Source organism: Panthera tigris, chromosome C1 (genome assembly GCF_018350195.1).
Source record: "Panthera tigris isolate Pti1 chromosome C1, P.tigris_Pti1_mat1.1, whole genome shotgun sequence".
In the NCBI taxonomy this organism is placed as follows: Eukaryota; Metazoa; Chordata; class Mammalia; order Carnivora; family Felidae; genus Panthera; species Panthera tigris.
This window is the reverse complement of record NC_056667.1, coordinates 2,897,501-2,922,459: the sequence shown is the minus strand read 5'-3', so window position 1 is coordinate 2,922,459 and position 24,959 is coordinate 2,897,501. Positions and strand designations below refer to the sequence as shown.

Sequence of the window (24,959 nt, the reverse complement as noted above, 5' to 3'; positions counted from 1 at the left end):
GCCGATTTCGTGGGAAAGCCTACCTTCATCAGCCACCAGCTCTCTTCCCATGTGGGGCCGGGCAGGGGGTGGCACGGGGGACAGACAGCTCATAGCACGGGGGGCACAACCGAGGCTCTCAGATGGTGGGCAGAGCCAGGCCGCCTTGGGTCGGACCGGCCCCACCACGTGCCACCTGACTGAACTCAGGCAAGTCACTTAACTGCCTCGTGCCTGTTTCTCCTCTGTAGGTTGCACTTCCGGGAGGACAATATGAATCTCTAGATGGAAAGAGTGTCCCATGAGTGCCCCCTGAGGGTCCGCATTAGGGAAAATGATCCCCCACGGGGGCTGCCTGGAGGGTAGGGCATGCCCACTGCTAGGCTCTTGAAGGAGGGGAGCTGGGGTCCTGACGTGCAGGGACCAGGTCAATGTCTTATGCTCGAATGCATTTGTAAAATCCTAAGAGGCATGCTGGAGACCACCGGGCCATCCTGCAGAGGTTTTACCAGGCCGGAGGGGACCCCGCTCCTAAGAAGCAGCTCCCCGTTGCCAGCATGGCTGGAGCTCCAAAGGGCGCTCTGTCCCTGGCCTTAATGAGGTGAGTCACGCCCAGGCAGACGGAGGCATGAGCTTCTGACGGATGGGCCTCGGAGGCGCATCTGGCTCTTGAATGGTCGCGGACGAGACTGCGCTTTCCCTAACTTGCCAGCACGGTCTCAACAAAGGCCGTTTGTGGGGGGCGGGGGAAGGGAGGGGTGCTTTCTTTTCTAATCTAATTACGTTTCTTTGCCCGTTGGCTGAACATCACGCTAAGCAGGTCATTTTGGCTTCGGGACAGGAAGTGAGGGCTGGAGATTTGATTTGGAGCGAACACTCGATTCATTAGGGCTGGATTAGCACAGATTTCCCCCCCCCAACTCCTATTTCTGATGGCTCCCACAGGCCTCCGTCTATACACAGCCAGCCGAGTTCTTGGAGGGGCACACGTGTGTCCCGAGGAAACACCTTCCTGCCCCTGCCCTTCTGCCCACTCTGACCATGAGCCCCGCGTGAGGAGGTGAGCGGAAAAGCGGTATTTTCAGACCCCGATAACCCATCCTAGAAACTGGGTTCCCTACTCAGGGAAGGGATGTGATGTCACAGAATACCTGTGGACGAGAAAAACCCAGCCTCAAAAAGAAAGACAAAACCAAAGAGCCCAGCCTGCGGGTTGCGTCTACTGAACTGCGCATAGAGAGCGTGCAGTCATGGGGGCGAAATGCTCTTTCTCCCCCAGCAGCCCGAGTGTTCGGGAGATTCGGTGCAGAAGAAAGCAATTTAACGTTAGCATTAAAGTTAATATCACTGAAAGCAAACCAAATGTTCCTATTCAGCAGAGCATGGAAAATTCATCCTGTTTTGGTGCCGGTCCCTGGCTTCAAATTAGTAGATGTCTCAACCCTTTGCTTGCTTCCTTTATCATTTGCCTTCTTATCTCTTATTTTTATATTCCAAAATTATATTTTAATTCTGCTTTGTGCCCTCCCCCGTCGACGTACAGACATTCGATGCAGGTGAGATACCTGCCCGTGTGGCCGCCGCCCTGGTCTCCACCTGCTGAGCGGCCGGGTTTCCCTGCTGGTCCGCGTCCCTGCCTGTCTGTCCCTCCCCTCCACGGGGCCATTTCTAACAAGTGAAGCAGAGAGACCACAAGCCCAGCCCTCCGGCTCGCATTCGGGACGGCCACACCACCTGCCATGTCCAGAAGGCCTCCCACTTATCCCGGGGTTGGGGAAGGTGAGGCAAAGGGGAAAAACAAAATCAATCAACGTCCAGAAAAAGAGGTACGTACCATAAAATAGACACATGGCGTCTGCCCTGCCCCCAGGAGGTACACAAGACTTCGGCCAGTCAGCAGGAGATTTCAAACCATTTCTCAGACACAAAGGCCACAGGAATAAGATGCCGATCAGAGGAGGGTCTGCAGGGAGCAGAAAAACGGGCTTGCGTGTGCCGGTACAGAACAACGGGCAAGCCGGCCGGCTCAGGCCTGCCGCCGATCACCGGCTTCTTGAGTCACAAAGAACCCAGGAGACGTAATGCTCAGCTTGGACCCCCCCACCGGTCTTCGGCAGGAACGGGGAACCCCCCACAACGGCCAGCTGACACTCACTTCCGCCCTGGAAGGCCTTGGAGGACACACAGCCTGAGGGATCCGTGTGCAGAAGGGAGCTGGCATTCTAGATTTCAGTGTTTTAATTGGTAGGACAAGGGCAAAGCTTAGGGTCTCCGCCTCTGAGGGCAGAGATAACACCCACTTTACTGCACATGCTGGACCCCGGGGGGCCTGACTCCGGAAATGGCTCTCCTGTCATCCGTCACCTTTGAGACCTGAGCCATTGTTTCCGAAGGCCAGGGAGACCCAGCAGAGCGTGACCTCAGGCCCAAAAGCAAGAACCCGCTCTATCCAACGCTTCTGAGCCAGGGCTAAGAGCGCCAGCCGCGCCCACGCTGCACGTGGACAGGGCAGGGCCAGAGGGGGACCAGTGGGAACAAGGATGGCCAGTCGGTGGCCCTCCATCCCCGCTTCCCCAAAACGGAAGCTCTGGTTGGCCAGGATTCACAAACTGACACACACATGTTCACTCGGTGAAATGCTTTGAAATGCTTTTGCCAATTCTTTGTGAACGAGGCCTTCGGCAAGGCTGGTAGGCAACCAACGAGCTCCCCCAATGTCGCCGAGTGTAAGTGCAGCGGGCAGAGGACACCCCTGAGGCCCTGCTCTCTTCAGCGGGGAGAGGAGCATCTCAGGGAACATTGGGAAGATCGCGGACTCCCACGCAGAGGTGCAAGACGGGAGCTTCCGGAAGACCCACCTGTTCTCACGGCCAGGACAAGGTCCCGCTAACCATGGGCATCACAGCTGGACGTCACCCCAGTCTCCTTGACTGTGGCTCTGGGAGGAAGGCTTTCGGGCCCTCGGGCATTTACTCCTAGCTGCTTTTCCTGCTGCCAACAAGGGGTCCCTCAGGTCCGTCTGCTTTCTTACTCATTTCTTCCTAGACTTTTCAGTGGTTGGGAATTTTTTTTTTTTATTTACAAAATGATGCATAAGTGTATGCTCGCTTAAAAAAATAGCTTGTTGATGTTTTAATCTAATGCCGGATAAATCCCTGGAAGCTGACTCAAGGGTTTCTTCAATGTTCCCAGGGATGGTTTTAGGGTCATGTCTTCTTTGAAGGATTACACATGATTAATAAAAAAAAGAGCACTTAATAACCCAGAGTCTGGTTGGTGTTTGATATTTTGGCTAGATGCGCTGCTGACATTTTATTGACGGGGGTTCTGAGACGCTGGCAGTGGGCCGGGGGAGAGGGTGCGTGTTGACAGGGGGGCGGGGGGGTACGTGTTGATATCAGAAGGCCCGGCTCTGTGAAGCCGGAGGGATGCCCACTCATCTGCCACCACATGCTGTCCGGGGTGGGGAGGCCTTCTGCCCGCTCTCCAAGGGTAGGGTCTGGAAGTGGATTCTGGATGCTGCTGTGTCCTGTCTCTGGGTGGGGAGACACCTCTTTATGTCTAGCCCGCCCCTCTTGTTCCGCTAGACCAGCTGTGTGCATTTGCTCAGCGCCCCCCCCCCAAAGACACATGACGGCTGCCCCACACAGACCCACGGCCCCTGTGATGACACCGTCCGGCCAGGAGCCTGTGGAGGCGGCAGGCACCAGCCCAGGCCTGAGCTCACCGGTTCCCGTTAAACGTGGACTTGTACTCCCCCGTCGGATGCAGCGTCTCGTCTGCGTACACAGGCACAGCCGTCCGCACACACTCGTGGGAGCACTGGAGGGTCTCGTTGTAGGCCGTGAAGATGTCCAGGCTGCTGGGCACCCGGGCAGGGGTGAAGTCCGTCAGGTTCTGGCAGCTCTCCTCCTGCTGGTTGATCTTCCGCTGGTGGCTGGTCCTGCGCGTGTTCCCGCTTTGGGCACAGCTGGAAGAGAGCCAAGGCGACGTGGGGGCGGGGCGGGCCGGTGCCCAAACCCAGCACCTAAACTGTGGAACCTTCCTCTCCAGGCATTAATTATTCGTCATTTAATATTAAATGGTAATTTCCAGCCTCTTCGGAAAGATCAACCACAATCAAACAATCAGCTTGCTCTCTTTTTTTTGTTGTTGTTGTGGTTAATAAAATCTGAATTGTAAATGTGGCCATTATGGCAGGGCCGCTTATGAGGTAAGTGGCTGAGCTGGGTTATCCCAGAGCTGAGGCCCTGTCTGGCCAAAGGATGTCACCCAGGCAGTGGTGTGGACGCAGTTTCCCCACGAATGGGTACGGGGGGGCTGGTCTGGTGGTTCGTTCTGGAAGGGACGATGTAACTATCTCTGGGGAGAATTAGTGAACGGGGAGCCTTATGCCTTCAGCCCTGCCCCCGCCCAAGCTCCCAGTTGGGGATGAAAGCTGGTCGTCCATCCTTCACTGCCGCCAGCAGGTCTATGGAGAGGACTGTTCCGCACTCCCCATGGATACTTCCCTGCTCCTCTGGTCCACAGAGCCTTCCCAACACTGTCAAGGATGGACATGGGCATCCCTCCCTTGTCAGCCAAGGTGTCTGACCCAGAAGACAATTGGTGACCCTCTCAGTCACTTCTGGCAAGTCACAAGAAGGATGAGTAGAAGCCCCATCCCCACGGTGAAGGGCAGCTAGGAGGAAATTTGGGGAGCCCCCAGTTGGAGGAACCTCATCAGGGCACCAGTGCCCCATCTCCCCATCCCTGCTGTGCTCACAGCCAATGAGGAAGAAGTGGCTTTGAGGGGCGAGTGTCCATAAGACCATCACGGTCATGCCCTGTCTCGGTTTTCCAACAAGATGAGCCCTGCTTCCCGATGCAGAAGCCCCACCCTGTAAGCAAAGGTAGGAAGAAAATTGCAAAAGCCAAGGGACTCCCCCCCAAGGTCATGGAACCCCCTCATCCACGGCCTGGGTTGTCCTCCCCAGAAGGACTCTCTGAGGCTTTGCTGTAAACCCCACTGTGGGAAACCAAGAGGGAGCTGTCCTGTTTGTCACACGGCAGGTGACAGAGTCCTGCCTCCTTTGAGGGCAGTCAAGAGGGTCGATGGGATGTGCCCTGCCATGCACCCATGCGCTCCTGGGCTCCAGAGTCCCTTCTCTGGCCAGCCATCCCCTGCCCAGGACTGCCCTGTGGCGAGCTGAGTGCGGTCCTCATCACCAGTCCCAGAAAACGCCTGGGGTCTAGGGTTTGCCAGCCTTCGGGAAGCCTCACTGTTCTCCGCGAGGTCGGTTTTGGGGGTTGTGCCAAGCCCCTCCTTCCCACCTTTGCTGACCCTGGAGACGGGCTTTCTCTCGAATTTCCATTGTCTGGACACTCGGGGGTGGCTGCCACCCATGAGCCCTGTAGGATTTCCTGCACCTGCCGGCAACAGGGGGATTATCTGGGTGTGTTACTCTACCAGGGACTTTGAGCTCTGATGCTAAAAGGAGACACATTTGCTGGAGGAGAGGCTGCAGGCACACGGGACCTGGGAGGTGTGTGTTCAGCAGGGTCACCCGGCAATGCCCCGATTTTCCCAGGGGTGTAGCAGGTGCATACACCCAGCAAGGCCAACCTCAAAGTAGGCCAATTTCCAGGAGGAAATAGGCAAAAGCAGGCGGCCTGGAGCAAGGCAGTAACCTAGTTCAGCAGACACAGAGCGCGGCAAGAAGAAGGAAGGATTCAAGGCGGCTGAGCCTGGACAGTCAGGGGCAGCGAGGGGTGGGCACAGATCCTCCCAGGCCACCAGTGTCGGGTGGGTGACATCGCAATTTACACACGAGTGCAGAGACCGACAGGGACACCTGCCACCTGAGAAACCGTCACGGAGGCTGGGCTCGCCCGTATTCTGCAGAGAAACCACGGTGAGGGGGGACACTCCCCAAGGGCTGTATCTGGGAGCGCAGCACCCGTGGCCGGCCGGGCTGCCCCGGGGCCGACGGGGAGCAGGGCGTAGCACCGGGTTCTCTGACCCAAATGAAAACTCAGTGATGTGGGACCGGGTTTGAAAAGTAGGAAAGCCTCTGTGCACACTTCCCAGGGGACCCCCCATTTCCAGGCCAGAGGGGCCGAGGAGCCTTACCAGTTTTTTAAGACAAGAGTTGTAATCAGAGCAGCTATGACCATGATGAGGGAGACAGTGATGGTGATGATCTGATGAACAGCCAGACCTGGAAGAGAGGAAGTGGGGGGCAGCCGTGAGACCAGGGTGTGAGCAGAGGAGCCCAGCAGGGGCAGGGCCTTGTTCCTGCCAACTCAGGTCTCTCCTTCCCCAGGTGCCCTGGCTACCAGCACCGTTGTCACCTGAAGTCCAGGAAGCGAGGCCCCAGCCCCGGCCTCTCTGGGTCCCCCAGCTGTGACCGGGCCCGCGGGCAGCTGTGTCCTTTCTCGCACCTACCTGCTGAGCCCGCCACCTGGCCCAGGTAGGCTCTGGCTGGCGCATTCCTCCAGCCCCTGTCACCACTCCTCCCACCTGGGTGAGGGGCAGCACCTCTGAGTAGCAGCGCATTTGGCCTGATGCAGGAGTAGCCAGGACGGCCCAGGGTTTGTTGGGAATGTGGGGCACAGTGAACGTGGGTTGACACCCCCCGGCAGACTCAGGGGTACTTGGATCACTGGGGTGGTAGGAAAGGCTCCCACTTCCGGTCCTCTACCTGAGGCTCTTTTCCTCCTGACAACACATCTGTCACTACCTTCCTAGAACACAGACACTGGGGGCAACCTCAGCAGACTCCACTGGTCCGTAAAAGCCACGTGCAAAGGCCTTGTCCTCCTCCAGTCAGATAGAACCCTACCTGAGGAGCCAGGCCGTAAAGGTCCTGGGGGCTCCGCACCGAGCCCTGCACACAGCAGCGTCTTGCCCCACCCAAGTGCCCGTCTGCCCTGTTGTGTTCTTGCACCTGGGTGTTTAAGCACCTGCATCTCTCCACTGCCGGTGTCCATCTGCAGAGGCCCACCTATCACCCCAGAGGGACCCAGCAGGTCCCGGGGGGGCGGGGGTGGGTGAGCACAGCACATGTGTGTGTCCCAGTGTGGAGAATCTCAGAGTAGAAGATTTTTCTGGCGGTCTCCCAAGGACACAGTCTCGCAAACAGATGTTACCTCTCTACCGGATATGATCCTCGTGGGGGGAATTGCTAATAAATGATTCAAGGTTGGCATGACCAGAAAACAGGCTTTCTCCTCCCGTTTGCCCATCATCCGGGATATTTTTGCTTGTCGTGAGGGATTCCCGTCCCGAGCCCACAGGATAAGCACCGCTAGGAAAACTGGAGAAGGCACATGGATTTGGTACATGGAAGTCACAGACTTCCCCTTATTTATTCTTTTATCCATTGATTCGGGAACCAGTTACTGAGCACCTCCTGCATGCCAAGCAGTGTTAGTTCTGACCAGCTCAGCCACGGTGCCCACCTGGAGCTGCTCTACTGCCCAGTTTTTAAAGTGGCAGCATTCACTGCTCGTTCTGGACGATGGCTTAACATACACCTATGCCCAAGTTGTGGCACCTGCTATGAGCCTTTGGGCCAGTTTACTTTCTCATCTAAGACTGCCAAGTCAGCTTTGCAATGGAACTGATAGCTAGTTATGCCGCAGGAACCACCCTCTGTCTCACCAACAACGGAGTGCTCACCAGCTTCAGTAATCCCTAACTATTCAGCAGCTTCCCCAACACCCAAGTGAGACCTTGTTGGCAGAGGAAGAGTTGAAAAGGATGCTGATGGTGAGTGATGATGATGGTGACGGTGATGATGGTGACGATGATGGTGATGATGGTGACAATGATGATGGTGGTGGTGCTAGTGATGATGGGGATGGTGGTGGTGATGGGCATGATGGTGGTGGTGATGATGATGGTGATGGGGATGATGGTGGTGGTGATGATGACGGTGGTGGTGATGACGGTGGTGATGATGGTGATGAATGTGGAGATGATGAGAGTGATGATGGTGATGATGGTGGTGATGATTATCTCAGGCATGCTCAACAAGTTGTAGCAATTGTCAGATGTGCATGATCCCATTTATTCCTGATAACAACTCTCAAAGGTAGATACTGTCAGCATCGGTCATGGAAGTGAAAACTATGTGGGTCAGTTTGAGTAAGTTCCCTGGATCACATAGGGTCTATTGGCTCCAAAGCTCGTAATAAGAGCAGTAGTATATGATTCTGAGCTCAGATTTCATTCATCTGGTTTTGCTCTGACCTTCTTTAATCTCAGTCTTGGTCTCCTTTCTCCCAAGACTGAGGCTGGCACCTCTCTAATCTACATTCCTGGAGAAGAACATTCGTGGAGGCAGGCTCTTGAGCCTCATCATCCCCTCCACGGATAGATCCCTTGGGAAGTGCTCTGGGTCCATGCAAAAAGCTTCTCAGGCATTTGTTGGCAGGTTACACCCCAACTCCCATGGCAAGAACTGAGTCTTTGTTTCTTGGGCTAAACCCTCCATCTTGTAGGTCAGGAGAATTCAACCTACGGAGGCTAGTGATATAAAAGAATACCCTGAGTGGGTGAGCCAAGAGGAGCATCAGGGGCTGGTTGAACTTCCAGGCAAGGCCTAGCTGGAGGCACTGAGAGCCCTTTCAAGAGCAGAGCTCTGTGCCGTCCTTTCCCCAACATCTGCAGGACCATGGGAGGCATAGGGCACTGCCAGATTTTGACCTCTCATCTTCCTACTATGGGAATTCTGTTGTGTTGAATATCTTCAGTGATAAAGTCCTTGGAAGAGAGGAGTTCCAAGACTAGCCACATCTTAGATGTCTGACTGCCTCCCATTCCCCCTGTGGGTTAGGATGGGAAAGCATTGATTCTCCCAGTCTGATGGATGTAAGAAACTGAAGCCTGGGGGAGAAATGGTTGGCTCAAGGGCCCCCCTCCCTCACTGATGATTCTCAGAACAGAAGATCAGCCCTTTGCTTGAGGTCCTCATAAGTCCCTGAAGCCCCTTAAGAAAGGGTGTCATCATCTTTACATCCACCCCTAGCCCCACGCATGCTCTAACACAGTCCCTTACCACTGTAGCTATGGGACACATTACATTTATAGTTGAAAAGTAGAATATAAAAATGAAGGGAACAGGGAGAAAGATATAATTCCAAGGTGTGCCTTGTTCTGGAGGCCCTTCTTCTGACTTCGGTGTGAAATTCCTCCATAGAACTTACCAAACTAAAATTTGGCAGAAATGATATATGGGTTAAAAGCCAGCCAGATCATCTGGGTAAAAATACGACAATAATAGAATGGCTATGCTTTCTGGAAAGACCTCTCTACGCCAGGCGCCTTGCTAAGTCTTCACACATGATCGATTTAATCCATCAGCATCCTGCACATTTTCACCTGCCTGACCAACGAGGAGCCTGATGCTGAGGAGTAAAGTGACTTTCCCATCATCACTTGGCAGATCCAGGATGGAAGGCAATTCTCTGCTCCAGGGCCTCAGAGAAAATAAAATATCTAACGCCAAACTAACCCATCTGTGGCCACATTCTGGTCATAAAATTGGCTAGAGGCAAACATCTGACTACTCCTCACATACTGCCTTTGCAAGGCAAACAGCCTTCTGCTTCAATGCCTGGCCCATAGGTCTTAATGGGCCCCTGGGTTCATGCACAAAACATCAATGGCTACAAGACAATCCCATAGACCCCATACTCATGATGGCTGAACAAGGATCAGGCCTTTTGACATGTGGCAAGAATGACACTTGTAAGAAGCAGTTTGGAAGACAGAAATCCATAAGGATGTCTCCCCTCATTTCCTTTCTTTGGGAGGTCGGCTACTAAGAAGAGAACAGAACAACGTGTGAGAAGTGGTTCCGTTTCAATCATCTGCCCTGTTATGTAGTCCTCTCCAAATGTCAGCCATCCTTCCTTCATCTGTATAAATCCCTGTAGTCTGGCCATAAAGGGGCAGAGAGTAAATATTTTAGGTTTCGCAGGAAGTGTGGTCTCTGTTGCAACTTCCCAATCCTGCCATTACGGGGCCAGACCAGCCATGGCCCATGTGCCAACCAATGGGCGTGGCTGTGTGCCAATAAAACTTTATTTACAAACACAGGCAGCGGCCAGATTTGGCTCATAGGCTATAGTCTGCTGGGCTCTAACTTAGGTGAATAGCTGAAGGTGGTTTGTCTTATGAATTAATGAGAATATATACCTGTTTTGAATGATTGGTTAAAGCCAGGACTCCAATGGCAATCCTTTGGTTCTGAAGACTAGAACCTTCCTCCTCCATCTTCAGAAGTTTACTGAGTTCTGGGAATTTCACTGGCCAGTTTCACCCCGCTGGGTTTGTCTGTGTGAGGTGGGCTTGAGAATAGATCATGCTGCATGACAGTTCCCTTGAGAACTCAATAGATTGGATTCTTGGTGTTTGGACACCAAAACTCAGGGAGAATGTTACCAATGTAGTCCCTCCAAGGACCCACAGAATTATTTTAGCCATATGGCTCCATTTCCTCCATTGGGGTAGAAAAGGAGCCGCATTTTGTGAAAAGAAACCTTCAGATCACAGAACCGGTGTACGGAGAGGGACCTTTCCCTACTGGCTTTCCTCACCCCACACAAATGACAGGGTTCTTAGGAGGTTCTCTCCCCCGATTCTCTCCTTCCTCACTCCTTTCTGCCGATACTTACACCTTAAATAATGTCCCCTCTGGTCAGGTCCCTTGTGGCCATTGCATAATGCAGGCAGGAACATCTGTCCCCCAAACCCCACTGACCCTGGACAGGGCAATGTTAGTAGAGTATCTACAGCCCGCTGTCAGGGAGGCTGCGATCCGGTGAACAATGATGTTACCTTAAGGGAATGCACACTCTCCACCCCCCAGAAAAGCAACAAAACACAAACTTTCTCCCCTCTATTTACAAGGTCACCATTGAATCCATCTTCAAATGCTCTGCAATTCAGACCTGGTCCCAGAGTGCACGGCGTGCTGTGCGGGGGGTTCTTGCTGCCCCTTCCTGACAGGTGTTATTGTTCCTGCTAATTTAGGGGCTCTTTCTGCTCCTGGTAATTGCCACTGTATACTAATGTGCTAGGAATCAGCTGCCATCCAGATAATGAAAAATTATACCTGGAATAATGGATGGGGACAGATGGATTAGCGAACTCTGCATCAATCAATAGGGCTTTTATGGTTATATTTGTGGTGTTTTGTAATAAGATCAGGCCCTGGAGATTGATGTGGGCTTGGTAATCTATCTCCAGGTCTGGATGGGTTTTTGATTAAATAGAAGCTGAATCGCACACAGGCCACTGTCCGTGACAAAAACAAAGCCACCGAGGGCCTTCTTTCCCACCACTTGAGGGGCGTGTGGGCACATCTGGCTGGTGCACTTGGGTGGAGGCAGGAACGATGGCCCTGGAGTTTGCTGAGGCAGAGGGACGACCCATCTGTGCTGACAGCAGCTCATTTTATGATACAGGGATCTCATGCGCTTGCCCTGCGGGGACAAAGACCTGTTGGCCAATGGATCCAGGGACGCCTGTCTTCAAGGGCTGGACAGGTGAGAGGTGACAGGGTTTTCCAAAGGGCCAATTGCACTGCAAAAACACCATTCCTTTCCACAGAGGCTGCAAAACACAGACTGCACAGCACATCTCTGACAAAGTCTCTGGGAATACGGGGACACTCACAGCATCCCCTGCAGGACGGGGGAGAGGCCAGCCCAGCTTTCTTGAGGAGCAGGCGCTCCAGGGTTTGGGCTCATTCTGAAGCACCTGGCCACCTGACGGGGCGGGGAAGGCTGCTGAGGGGAAATGCATCTTCCCAAACCAGGATGCTCCAGAAAAACAAGGCTACCAGCTTTTGTGGCAAGGACACAAGGGGTGTGCCTTTTTCTGAGTGACCCCCGCAGTGTGTCCACACGGTGGGCGATGAGGGGGCCTCCAGCCAAGACCCTGTGGAAAGCAAGCTGCCTCTCATTGAAATTCTCTCCAGCTGCGAGCAGGACCACCGCCTAAAGAGGACAGAGTCCGCCTCTGGAAATGGCTGTGCTAACACCTCACGATAACAGGGCAGAGGCAAGTCCTCGAGGAATCAAAGGACCCAAGTCAGTTTGTCCTCAACCGGGACATCTGGCCACGGCCAGAGACAGTTTTGGTTGTCACAAGGAGGTGAGGGGTCGGTCCTACTGGCATCTAGCGGGTAGACACCGGAGATGCTGGCAGATGTCCTACAGAGCACAGGATGATCCCATAAGAAGGAATGATCTGGCCCAAAATGTCAAAGGTGCTGAGTTTACTCACTACAGGAAGAAATGTATGAATGACACCAGGAAACAGGTGTCCCCCATATGAACCCTGGATGGTCACACCCTCCAAACTGACTTGCTGGGACACCATTGCTGTGGCGGCCCCTCGTGAGTGGGTCAGAAACGTCCCGACCACACCCCACGTAGCCACAAAGGTGAGATGTGGCCCTTTGCCCATCACGATGTCCCTGTTCTCCCTCAGGTACTTCCTTCCTAGTAGCAACGGTGAGGCTGGGGGAGGGTGTGCGGAACTGCCCTCTGGCGTCTGCTGTGGGTGAACCCACCTCGTCACGCTCCTCTCAGTGGCGGTGGATGCCTGGCGGTGTTCTCAGTGAATCATTCACGCACAGCTCCCCACAACCCATGAGGTGGGTGCAGAGATGTTCCCCACTTCTACAGGGAGTTTGGGGGACTTTGTCAAGGTGGCACGGCGTAATCTGAGAGGTCCCCAAGACCACTCTCAGGTTCACAAATTCACTCAAAGGACTCACAGAACTGAACGAAGCATTAACACTCAGTTTTGGTTTACTACAGTGGGAAAAAGCACAGATTAAGATCAGCAATGAGGAGGGGGCAGGGGGCAGAGTCCAGGAGAGGCCAGGCAGGAGCCCACAGCCGTCCCCTCCCAGCAGAGGAACGTGGGCAGCCCTACCTCCCACCAGTGACGATGCCCGACAACACGCGCAGAGTGTCGCCAGCCTGGGAAGCCCCCTGAGCCTGGGTGTCCAGTCTGCTCAGTGGCTTGGTCATGTAGTCATGGCCGGCCCGATGAGCTGACACCCTGTAACCCAAGGCCCCCACCGTAAACCACATTATTAGTGCAGGCTATCTGGTAAACCAGGACATTCTTATCAGGGAAGACATTTGGAAGGCTTACGGTGACCTCCCAGGAGCTGGGGTCAAGGTCATTCCTTTGAGCAAAGCTAATCCTTTAGTGCACATACAGCTAAGACCCAGCAAACCCGTGACTCCAACCCCAGCAGGCCTGGTCTGGGACCCATGCCTTTGGCTGCTCTCCCGCACAGCCCGCTGGAGGACACTGGTTCTTTCCCCACGGGGGATGGCCAATGGCCATGCTGCTATGATCTAGGGAGAGCCTGGGCATCAGCATGCACACCCCACTGGCTAGGGTCCCCCAAATTGGGTTTGGTCTCCTGTCATCAGGCTCAACTAAAGCTGTCCCATCCACAGGTCAGCTACATCGAGGAGCAAATTCCTCACACGAGGAAACTTTCTCTGCATTTGAAGACTCCCCTGAATTTCAGAGCACCGTGGGGAGACAGAGGGAGCTGGGGGCCAAAAAGATAGCACAGCATCTGGGTCCAGACTCAAACAAACACACTGGAGTCCACGGAAAGGGTGGGATGTGGTGGGCAGAGAGGCTGGGAAAGCCCATTCACTTCCAGTGGTGTCCTCATTTTATGGATTGAGCTGTGTCTCCCCAGAACTCATATGTGCAAGCCCTACCTGCTGGTGCCTCAGAACGTGACCTTATTTGGAAACAGGGTCATTGCAGACGTACTTAGTTAAGATGAGGGCACACTGGGGTCAGTGGCCCTGACCTAATATGACTAGTGTCCTTATAAAAAGGGGGGATTTGGAGACAGATATGCACACAGGGACAAGGCTGGATTCCCGCCGTCAGAGCCCATGAACCACCAGAAGCCGGGACAGAGGCTGGGATATCCTCCCCTGGAACCTTCAGAGGGAGCACGGCCCTGCTCTCAACCTCTGGCCTCCCGAAGTCTAAGGCAGTAAAACCCTGCTGTTTCCACCACCCACTCGGGTATGTTGTTATGACGGTCCTGGGGACCGAATACACCTGAGCTGAAATGCTTTGTGGAGGCCCAGGAGCCTCGGGTGGGGCGGGGGTGGGGGGTGGTCAGGCAGAGCCACGGAGGCCCTCGCTGTACTTCTCAAAGCCACGATCCACCAGACAGCAGACTTCAGCCAGCCCCAAGACAGCTGGTGCTGGCACCTGAGAGTCAGGACCCAGGACAAGCAGCCTGGTCCCTCTGTAGTGGGACGGACAGTGTCACAAGACCCAGGACAAGCATCCTGGTCCCTCACCCCAAATTCATGTCCACTTGTGCAACCTCAGAATATAACCTCATTTGGAAATAGAGTCTTTGTAGATTTAGTTAATTACTTCAGGATCTTGAAATGAAATCATCCTGGATTTAGGGTGGGCGGTCAATGCAATGGCTGGTGTCTTTCAAAAACCCCGAAGAGGGCACAGAGAGACATGGAAAAACTCCACATGACAGCGACGTAGAGGGCGGAGGGGTCAGGAGTCCAGAGTCAGGAGCCCATGGCTGACAGCAACCAGGAGAAGCTGGAGGAGACAGATAGGACCCTCTTCTAGAACCTTCAGAGAAGGCGCGGCCCTACTGGAGTCTTAGTTTTGGCTTCAGGCCTCCAGAACCTCGAGAGAACAAATTTCCATTGCTCTGAGCACCAACCCCCCCCCCCCCCCGCCGCCAACCTCCGTGGGCTTCTCCCTGGCGGCCCTAGAGGTTCACATACTTGCTTGGCCTCATGATTCTCTCTCAGCAGAGTTAATTCAGAGGATGTGGGAACACCATTAGCCGTGTGGCTGGCGCACAGTAGGCCCACAGCAGGAGTCTTCCCCGTGTGGCCGCGAGCCATGCACCTCCTCCCTGCACACACACGAACCCCACCCCCCAGGGCTTGGTGACAAATGGGGCTGCGGTTTGCCTGTCTCCCCCTCTCTGGGGTCCCGGACACCACGCTGAGCAGAGAGGCCTTGAAGCAGAGGTCAGAAAACTGGGCCCTGAGGGCCAAAGCCAGCCCCACCATCTGAGTCTGTCAATAAAGTTTTATTGGCACGTGGCCTCATCAAATTCCTGGACGTGATGTCTGAGCTTGCTCCTGTGCCTCCAGGACAGGGTCCAGTCGTGTGGCCTGAAAGCCTAAAAGAGCTGCTATCTGTCCCTTTAGGAAAGAGTTGGGGACCCCTGCCCTAGAGGGCCCCCGAGAACTCCACAGTGGATGCCGCTGTGTGTGACCGGCGAGGACGGGGGCGAGGGAGGCTAGGGAGAATGAGGGCTGGCCCTCCGTGCCCCTGCCCACCCCTGGTCTCAGGGCCTCTCCCGCCGTAGGACCCCACGCACAGGGGCCCCTCGTGGAGGACAGCACAGGCTGGATAAGCATCTCCGAGGTAATTTACCAGCTCCAAGAAGGGGTTACACCGGGGGGCCAGGCCCCATCCATCTGGTCCCTCTGACTCCCCTTCACTGCGCAGCAGTGACCAGGATGCTGAATCCTGGCCCAGGAAATGTGCCTCCCGCCTTGGGCCCCGCGGCCTCAGAGGCCGGCTCAGACCTGCTCACTCACAGGCAGTGTTTCTGAGCAGAAAGGCCAGTCCCGAGGGAAACACAACTCCCTCCGCACAGAGGTTGAGATTCTCAACCTCAGGGTGGCTTTCAAAGCATGAGCATCGCAGCTTCTCCAACCCGCCTCTCTCTGCCCTCTCCCCAGCCTTGTTTGCCACTGCCTCCCAGGGTGCATGGTGCATGGGCACACACAGGCTTGCACACACACAGGCACCCCATGCATGCGCACACACGCACACACAGGCTTGCACACACACAGGCACGCACACACAGGCACCACATGCACGCACACACAGGCTTGCACGCACACAGGCACCCCATGCATGCACACACACGCACACACAGGCTTGCACACACACAGGCACGCACACACAGGCACCACATGCATGCACACACAGGCTTGCACGCACACAGGCACGCATACATAGGCACCACATGCACGCACACACAGGCTTGCACGCACACACTGAACTTACTGCTCATCTCATTCAAAAACAGAAGCAGCTGATACTCAGCTTTGAGCTCAGTAGCCAACATGGAAACGACCCACTTCCTGGACTTAAGTCCCAAGAGCACTGGGCCATCTCAGCAAAGGACGGCGATGAGGAAGGAGGGTGCAGGGGGAAGCCAGCATCGCTCCTCTCTAACGAGAGGTCGGGGGGCTGGGGAGGGACGCCCCCGTGGTGCCCATCAGCCAACCTCAGACCAGCAGAGGAGCTTCTGTGAGGAGAGCAGCCATGGTTCACTGCCGTGGGCCTGGTGGCCCGGGCTCTGGGGCCCACGAGTCAGCTGCGGAGTCTCTGGCTGGATTAGTCACCAGGGCCACTGGCACCCGCCACCGGGACGGAGTCCGCATTTAGCCCATACAGTGGTGAATGGATCGAACCGCCAAGCAAACAGCACGCGCTCCCCCGCAAAACCTGGCTGCCCTCCCTCTCAGAGCATCCTCGCCGTGCGACCTGGATATTCCCGTCCCCCAGAGGACGCGCCAGCAGCGCCATGGAGCTCCAGATTGGGAGCCAGCGCTCAGTGCGTGTGCGGAGGGCAGTGGCTCTCGCCCTGCTTAGCGTCACTTACGTGGAGTGTGGGCAGAGGCTCAGGCCGCCTTCCTGGTGCAGGACGGCTGGTGCTGGGCGTACCAGCTCCGTGCGTGGCATGGAGCAGGTGCCTGCTACGTGCATTCTAGATAAAGGGACGGACCAATGCCTACTGTGTATCGGAAAGCCCAGCAGGCACACCATGGCCAGATTCCCACCCAGAGGCTGGTCCTGGAGGCCTGAGTCCTGCTAATCTTTTTAGTTGGGGATCTCTTTAAAAATACATTCCCTGTGCCCCAGACGCCTACCCAAGCCCAAAGGACAGGGCCCAGACTGGAGGGTATCCACTTCCTGTGGCTTGTGCACTTGTCTCCTCCTGATTCTCAGTGGCATCTCAGCATCTTGACTGTGGCCCAGGACACAGATGCTGTCTAGCAGCCGCAGGGGCAGGGCAGAGCCTGGCAAGTCCTCTCGGGCCTGCAGGCAGAGACACAAGGGCCTAGGAAGCGGTTCCCAGATGCTGGCCAGATAGCGGAGGCGGACCCTGGCGAGAAGACCCTTACCTGTCGGTGTGTCACGGGTAAGGACAGAACTATGGGACGGTCACAGACGTCACCACGAGCTCAGCCGCACCTAGAGCGGGCTCACTCGCGTTCTGCCCCAGCACGGATCTGAGGCTCTGAGCCACCTGCCTCCTGAGCCTCCCTGGAGGCCAAAAGGACACACAGGATGCCCCCACCCAGCGCCCGGGGCAGAGCAGGTGCCATCGCGGCTCCTGTCCGGGGGGTCTTGGGCAGAAAAAAGCAGTGTTTGGATGCAGCCCTGAGAACCTGATTTCTGGTGGAAGCTGCCCCGTATCCACCGGGGTCACTCCTGAGGGCCGTCCCAGGGGAGCCGTGCTGTCGTGGAGCAGAGGCACGTCAGTGTGCCCTTCAGGAAGAGTGAGGCAGAGGGGACGTGTCTCTGCTGTGCCCACAAGGACCTCAGACGGCCGCCCTATCCTCCCTCGTCCCCAGGCTGGGTCTGACTGCCCCCGATGTCACATGATGGAAAAGTGACAGTGTTACATGTTCGTTCAACAGCTGAGGACCTACTATGTGCAGACACAGGCTAGACACTAAGCTGCAGCCCGGTCCCCACCACGCGCACGTCGCAGTCTAGGGGCCGGAGGGGCAGGCGCCAACCATCACGCTCGGGAGTAAACGTGCATTGTGTCGTGACAAAGGCTTCAATGACAAAAGGTACCATGATGGCCCAGGATGGAGGCAATCAGGCAAGACTTGGGGGCCCCAAGTCTTCACCCCGCCCTCCGGCCACACTCCTGGCTGCATCACTTTGCAGTGTCCCCCACCCAAGGAGGGGGTGACCTGCCCCAGCAGTCGCCTCTGGGCCGTGCGTGGGGCACAGGCTCGTTCGCACGTTTGCTGTCACCAGGAGAACGTGCCGGGCCCAGATGCAGCAGGTTTACACCCTGAGTTTGGTGCCGTTCGTTGCTGGGACGGCAGCTAACTGATACTCTCAGTGAAGGGGGAGGGCGGTCTTCCAGGCAAAGAGAAGGAACCGCACGGTCCAGGGTCACAGGAGACTGACAGGGAGGCCCCAGGACACAATACAGGAGATGACTACTCCCCGCGGGGCAGGGCGGCTTCAGGTCCAGAGCGCTCAGGGTGTCAGACGTTAGCAGGCGCCACATCTCACTCACTCTGTCGCCATGTCCCTGAGCAGCTACTCACATACGAGCCATGGTCCCAGGGTCTCCCCTTGGAAACTGAGTTCTGGCACACAGGACGCAGAAGGGATACGGGACAGACTGGGTTTGCTTTGTAGAAGAGAAGAGTTTCGGGAGGTGTCTGTGGGCAGCTGAAGGCACCCACCCACAGGGGCTAAGGGGGATGCAGACCATGGCCCTCCCTAAAGACGCTTCTCAGCGTTCCAAAGCGAGAGTTTTGTGCTGTCGTTGGAACGGGGGGCTCCGTGCGGGAAGCTGAGCTCCCCACTAGAGGCCCCTGACACACGAGCTTGAGAACTGTCTGGTAAAGAAGCCTGTGTCCTAAAGTTGGTTTGACCCAGCACCCCCCGTACAACCCGAAACAGGCGCCCTCCTCTCGCATCACGTGGTGTCTGAACCCCGGGCGGAACCTGGTCCCCGTGGAATTCTGCAGCATACAGCTTCCGGCGATCGGAAGTCAGAGAAGGGCTGTCCACGACCTACGAGGGCTATGAGCACCACCCAGAGCATCCGGGGAGCACTGGTCCTGGACTCGCTGTGTGGAGCTCCAGCCACCGCCGAGCAGCGTCCTGCGCAGCCAAGCCCCTGACCTCGGCTGGCATTTGCTGCAGGGCCCTGTGGTGGCCACCACTCGTCTGCACGCTGGCGGAGCTGGGGAAGCCCATCCACAGCTGCCTTCCAGGGACTCGGCGAGCTCAGAGTCAGGCCTTTAGGGTTGAACCGAGCCCGAGGGGCAGGAAGGGAGGGAGGGTCCGGCCACATCCCTTCAGAGCACGGTGCAGCTTGCAGACAGAGCCCGGTGCTCAGCTGGCCGTCGGCTCTGCCTTCAAAATTCACTGACAATGTCAACGGAGCCAGCGGGAGGGAGATGGCTATCCCTGCGTTCCATTAAAACCACTGCGAAGCCCTAAAGTTTGAGGAAATTGCAATGCAATTTGGACGGGGCGGGGAGTGTGGGAGAGAAGTCCACCAGCTTCCCGCAGGGGTGCTCGGAGCACTTTTTAAAAGCTTCCTGCTGGGGAATGTCGTTAATCCCAACGGCGGCCACCGGTTGCATGCTAACTACCATTTTATTAAAAACAATAAACAGACAAATACACGTATTCAACAGGCCCAAATGCCCCCTCCCCCAACCAGGGGTCCCGCATGGCCAGCCCACTGCCCTCAGGAAGTTGTCTGACCCCCTTCTCCCACCAGGAGGGGGCACTTAAGAGTCACTACTGTCCCCACCCACCCCAGCTCCAAAGCAGGGCGACCTGTCTGGACAGCTGGGAAGGGCAGGACAGGATAGGCCCAGGCAGTGGTGGCTCCGGGCACTGGTCCCCGCGATGCCAGGAGAGCAGGGAGGAGGGCCTGAGGGGTGGGAGGTGCAGGGGAGGGGTGGCACGTGGTGGGAGACGGAGGCTGGGGAACAGCTGCCCTTTGCTTTGACGTGTGGTCCTGATGACATTTGAACCCATGATTGCAAGACGGCCTTTCAAAGCCCAAGACTGAGGCCCCGCCAAAGAGAATAAGCAGAAACCACCTCAGTCTGGGGGATCAGAAGCCAGGAACTCCCTGCGAGTTTGAAGAACAGAAGAGGCGTTGTTGTCCCACCTCCAAGATGACAGCCGTTTGGAGTCAAGGAGGCGTGTGTAGGCTGCAGACAGAAATGGGGGCTGAAGCCTTCCGAGGGGGACGGGCCTTCCAGAAAGACGGAAACCTAGCTTCCAGTCCTCATGATCTCAGCCGAGGTGGCTGAGGGGTGGCCTCAGGGGCAGGAGTCCCAGACGTTTCCTGTGAAGCACCAGGGGTTAGTGGTTTAGGCTTGGAGGCTGATAGGGTCTCATCTCCAAAGCTGCCACAGATACAGGCAAAGCAACAGGTGCAGCCGTGTCCCAGGAAGACTCCGCCTGTGGCCACTGACATTCGAATTGCAACTCATCTTCACGCGCTATGAAATACGACCCTTTTGATGTGCGCCCACCTCAGATCAAATCCTGTCCACCGCTTCTCATCCACAATGTCCAGCACTGAACGCAAGTTTACCAGGCACACCAGAGGACAGCACCAAAGAGTAAAATCCAAGAGGAAGGACACAACAGACCAAAGCAGTGGTCTCACAGAATATCTAGGTGTTTGTGTTACCAGGTGCTGACTCCAAAATTACAGGTGGTTAATATAGTAAAGAGAACAGGTTACAAGACTGAGACTTTCCAGAGGGAATGGCGATACGTATAAATACTAATATCTCATGTACAGATCACGTACGTGAATAATTCATATGTGCGCATACAAATAAAACACGTGGGTATTTTTGAAGCAAATAGAATCTGTTCCCGCTAATTCCAGTGGGACTGGCCCTGGGCAGCTGGGGTTTCTTCCTTTCTCGGTCCTGCTCTCCCCACTTGTGTAATGAGGACCTGAGTCTACATCGGTTGCTGAGCCTGGACACTGTACTTTCAGGGGTTGGAGGAGAATCGAGGAGGGCCTGAGGCCCTCTCTCTCTCTCTCTCCTTCCTGTGCTGTCCTCTTTCAACCCGTTCTCTGTACTGGGGGTACAAGATTTCACTAGAAAGGACTTTGAAAACGTTTGGGTTGATCAGCACAGTCGGGCCTTTCCAGCAACAGCGACATAAGATTCTGCCTGAGGAGGAGGTCTGTGATGGGCTCCAGCTGGACTCTTCAGAGGAGGGACACACCATCAGGAAGGGCCCTGGGCGGGACCTGTCTGGTGGCCGGAACAAGGGCCACGTGGTGAGGAACCACAGGAGCACGACGAGGCCCAAGCAAAATGGTGCACACGGTCTCTTCTGCATCAGGATGTGTCTCCGTGGGCTCCCCAAGACCTGCCACGTCCTGGGGCTCCAGCCCGCATCTGACGCCTTGAATTCACCATTTTGGTCCTGGTTTTATACATGTCTTTTGAGAGGCAAACTCCTTGTAAGAGGAATAAATCATTGAGGTGACAGCGTAATTGGGAGGAGATGTGTGGGAAGAAGGCGTGGGAAGTCAAGATCGTTTCTTACTGGCTGAAGGGATTCAGAGCAACAAGAAAATCCTGGGTCCTGACGCGAGGGGTGTCGCTGAGAAGCAAAGAACGAATGGAAGCCCCCGTCTCCGAGGACTCCACGCACAAGCTGTGTTGAGCTCCGCTTATGTATCTGATTTACACCCTGCGACAGAATACTCCTGTTTCTTCAGCACCTGCTTCGTGCCAGGTGGACCCTCGGCCTCCCTAGCTCCGCAGGGCGGCAGACACGGGGTTCACGGCAACTGCGCTGCGCTCCCCCCGCCCAGGCAATCCCATCAACTCTCAGAGCCATGGTTACCATCTCCACCCTGACCGGGCCCACGGCATCTTCTGTTCTCATCGTCCTGTCTGTTGGGATCTTGCCCTGGGGTACCTGCACCCCTAAGCACAAAGCAAACCTGTTCCTTCCTTGTCCTTCCATCCCGTGGATGTCGCCAGTGGTGCCTCCTCCTTTCAGCCCCTCCTTTCAGGACACGCTCGGCTTTACCCTCCTCGTGCATCTGTGACGATTTCCTCTGTGCACCGAGCCCTGTACTCTGCACAGCGGCTTCCCTGGCTAACTTGTCCTGTCTCACGGCGGGCAGCGCCGTCACCATCCAAGGAGCTGGCAGGTGTATGGCCTGGAGGGGGTCTGGTGGCATTAGGACGGGGGGTGAGCAGGAGGCCCAGTCCAGGAGCCAGGCCCCCACCCCCATCCCGGCCAGCCCCTCAGCCTCTGTGTTCAGAGGTACCTGTGCATTGGGCGTCTGCCCAGGTCTGGCCGTGAGTCAGTGCTCCGTGACCCGCTCTCATCATTCCTGAAATGGAAACGCACATTGCAAAGAGCAGGGATGCTTTTTCCCTTGGCTTTTGTCTCCACTGCATTCTGTCCTCTCGCACAAAACGCTATCATCTGGTGTGTTCACCAGCTCTCTCGTCTTCGGGTGACATAAGCCGGGTCCTGGGTAGAACCGGGGAAGAGGTCCCCGGCAGAACGTGCACACCATGAGGGCTGCGGCACACCCCGGCTGTGGGCTGGGCAGAGAGGCCCCCGCACGGAGGCAGAGAGCGCTGCCCCCCAGGCTCATCACGTAGCCCACGTTCCGGAACTGCAGGGCACTGGGCCAAGATGCCCAGACCCTCCCCGGGCCACAAAGAGCTCTGCCAGGTCCGGCACCCATGATACTATCTCCGGATGGAGGTGAAGAAGAAACGATCATGATGAGGAAGCAAGAGTGGTGTGGGAGGTGCACCTGCCCAGGCAGGCCCCGCAGGAGTCCCTGGCAGTGGGAGCGCCCAGGGCAACGGAGGGCTGGGCTCGGGCCACCGAGGCAGGTTCCAGAAGTGGCCCGGTCACCACCGGCTTGGCGACCCCAGGCAGGGAGGTTGGCTGACCACTCCGCATCTTGGATTCTGCGACAGGAATCAGCAAGAGTGACCACTGCCTCACTCACCCCCCCAAGTCTGGGTCAGGGTGGTGGGGTTCTCGTCCCTGTCTCTTGGCCACCCCATCTGAACCGTCACCCTCTCCCTGGGACACTGGATGGTGTTGTTGGAGATGAACACCCACATTGCTCTTCTCTCTCTCTCTTTCCCTCTTTCCCTCTCTCGGAAGGTTAGATCCCTTCTTCTCTAGTCCAATCAGACCAAACAGGGGTCCACCTCACCCTCCTCCTGAGGTGACTGCAGTGTCCCCCCATGGGGGTGGAGAACGAAGGGGTCTCACAGGAGATGTCTGGGGTTTGCGGTGCCCCCCGCCATGGCACGTGCCCCACATCAGCCTCATGCTTAGGGGACCTGCTGGTCCTGCTCTGGCGAAGGATGGCATTCTGTGTGTAAGGGCAGCGACTGCCAGGCACACCGCTCCCTCAGGCTCAAAACCCATTTTTAAGAGTTATGAGGGTGGCAAGGTCACCCGTCAGGTCCCGTTGGTCACCTCCTAGGCCCTTGTGTAGCTCAGAGGTCTCAAGTGCATTGTGAAATGCCTCCACACCTCCCATCTCCTCTGGTGCACGCGTGTGGACACACACTGGCAAACAGAACCCACACACGCATACGCCCTCCCCTACGTGCGGGGGCCCTGCACACCTCCGGTGTCCCGGTCGCTGCGTCCCTCTGTGCATGTTCCTGGTGGACGAGCAGACACCCAAATCCCTTCATCCTACCTGCAGCGCCCCTTCTCTGCTCGCGCCTCCCACACAGCCTCCCTCCCGGTCAACTGTCCTCCAAGCACTCGCTCTGAGAAGGGCAGGGGCAAATGCACAGAAGCACCTGCGGCCCATGAGGCCCACGCCCTGGGCTTGCAGTGTCCCTGACTCCACACTGCACAGGCCCAGCGGGTGGCAAGTCAGATGTTATCTCAGCTTTGCAGATAAAAAGACCAAGGTTCCAAGACAAGGGGACTTCTCCAAGGCGTCTCTGTGGCGCAAAGCCCGGCACGGCTCGAAGGTGGTGCTTGACTCATGTCCCGTGCGAGGCAGACGTGTGGGGCCCGTGGGGCCTGGGGGCAACCCGTCGGCTGCTCCCTGGTTCTTCACAACCCAGCAGGGATACAAAGCCAACAGGACTGAAATGCCAGGAGCTTTCGACGCTGAACTCAGGGGTCGGGGTGGGGGCTTAGCATGTACAAGAGTTTAGAAACTAAAAGTGCCCCCCCCAAGAGATAGGCTGGAGTCCCAACCCCAGAACCTCAGAATGTGACCCTACTTGTACACAGGGTCGTACAGACGTGATTAGTTAAGATGAGGTCATACCGGGGCAAGGTGACCAGTGTCCCTATAAGAAAGGGGGGGAGCACACAGAAACGCACACAGAAGATAGAGGCCATGAGGCAACAGAGGCAGAGGTCCAGGTGACTCCCAGGAACCCCTGGGAGTGGAAGAGGTGGGAAGGATCCTCCCCATGGCCCTGTCCACACTTGGGTCCCAGACTCCCGGCCTCTAGACAGTTGAGCACAATTTCTGTTGAGCCCAACAGCCCCAAGGAGCTACACTAACAGTAAAGTTGGGATTCCATGGGGTCAGACAGCTGAACCTTCAGGGGAGGGGTCTTCTGTGGCAGAGCCGTGGGCTGGACCAGCACAGTCTCCCAGCAGCACGGCCTGGCCCGCCCACCCGCCTTGTGGAGCGAGGGTTCCTTGCAGGCGGTTTGCACCCTCTGTACCATCCAGCAGGTGCAGGGACCACGGGGACCCGGCACCTTCCCACTGCAGCGTGCGGTGACCGGTGATGCACCATTATCTCACCTGAGACACCAAAGGTCACCAGCCGCCTCGTCAACTAAAATCCCAATGTGGGGCAGGCGATTTCTCAGGGAAGGGTGCATTTCCAGAGGCCACGCTGAGGACAACCAAGCGAACAGGGGAACCTAAAGCCTGGTGTCCCTTCTGCAGAAGCACCGTCCCAGCTGGTGCCGACCAGAGAACGGAAATTTGAAAGAACAGAGTGCAGTGCAAGTAGTCTGTACTAAACGTGACTGTTATCGTCCTGAGCCACACAACGAATTCTCAGCCATGGTGCGAAATCGGCTTCGGAGCAGACTGGGAGCGGTCAGTGCTGGACATTCGGGTCCTTCCGAGGATG

At 56.3% G+C, this 24,959-nt stretch overlaps 1 protein-coding gene across 1 annotated transcript in view; it reads right to left on the bottom strand.

Moving 5' to 3' along the window:
* Positions 1-1,594: 1,594 nt before the first annotated feature.
* Positions 1,595-24,959, bottom strand: part of AJAP1 (adherens junctions associated protein 1) — a 58,380-nt gene continuing 35,015 nt past the window's right edge. The window contains exons 4-6 of the mRNA XM_042997346.1: positions 6,092-6,179; positions 3,707-3,949; positions 1,595-1,942 (exon numbers count right to left, since the gene is read on the bottom strand). Coding sequence (XP_042853280.1) covers positions 1,873-1,942; positions 3,707-3,949; positions 6,092-6,179 — 401 coding nt within the window. The 3' untranslated portion in view covers positions 1,595-1,872. The remainder of the gene's footprint in view (positions 1,943-3,706; positions 3,950-6,091; positions 6,180-24,959) is intronic.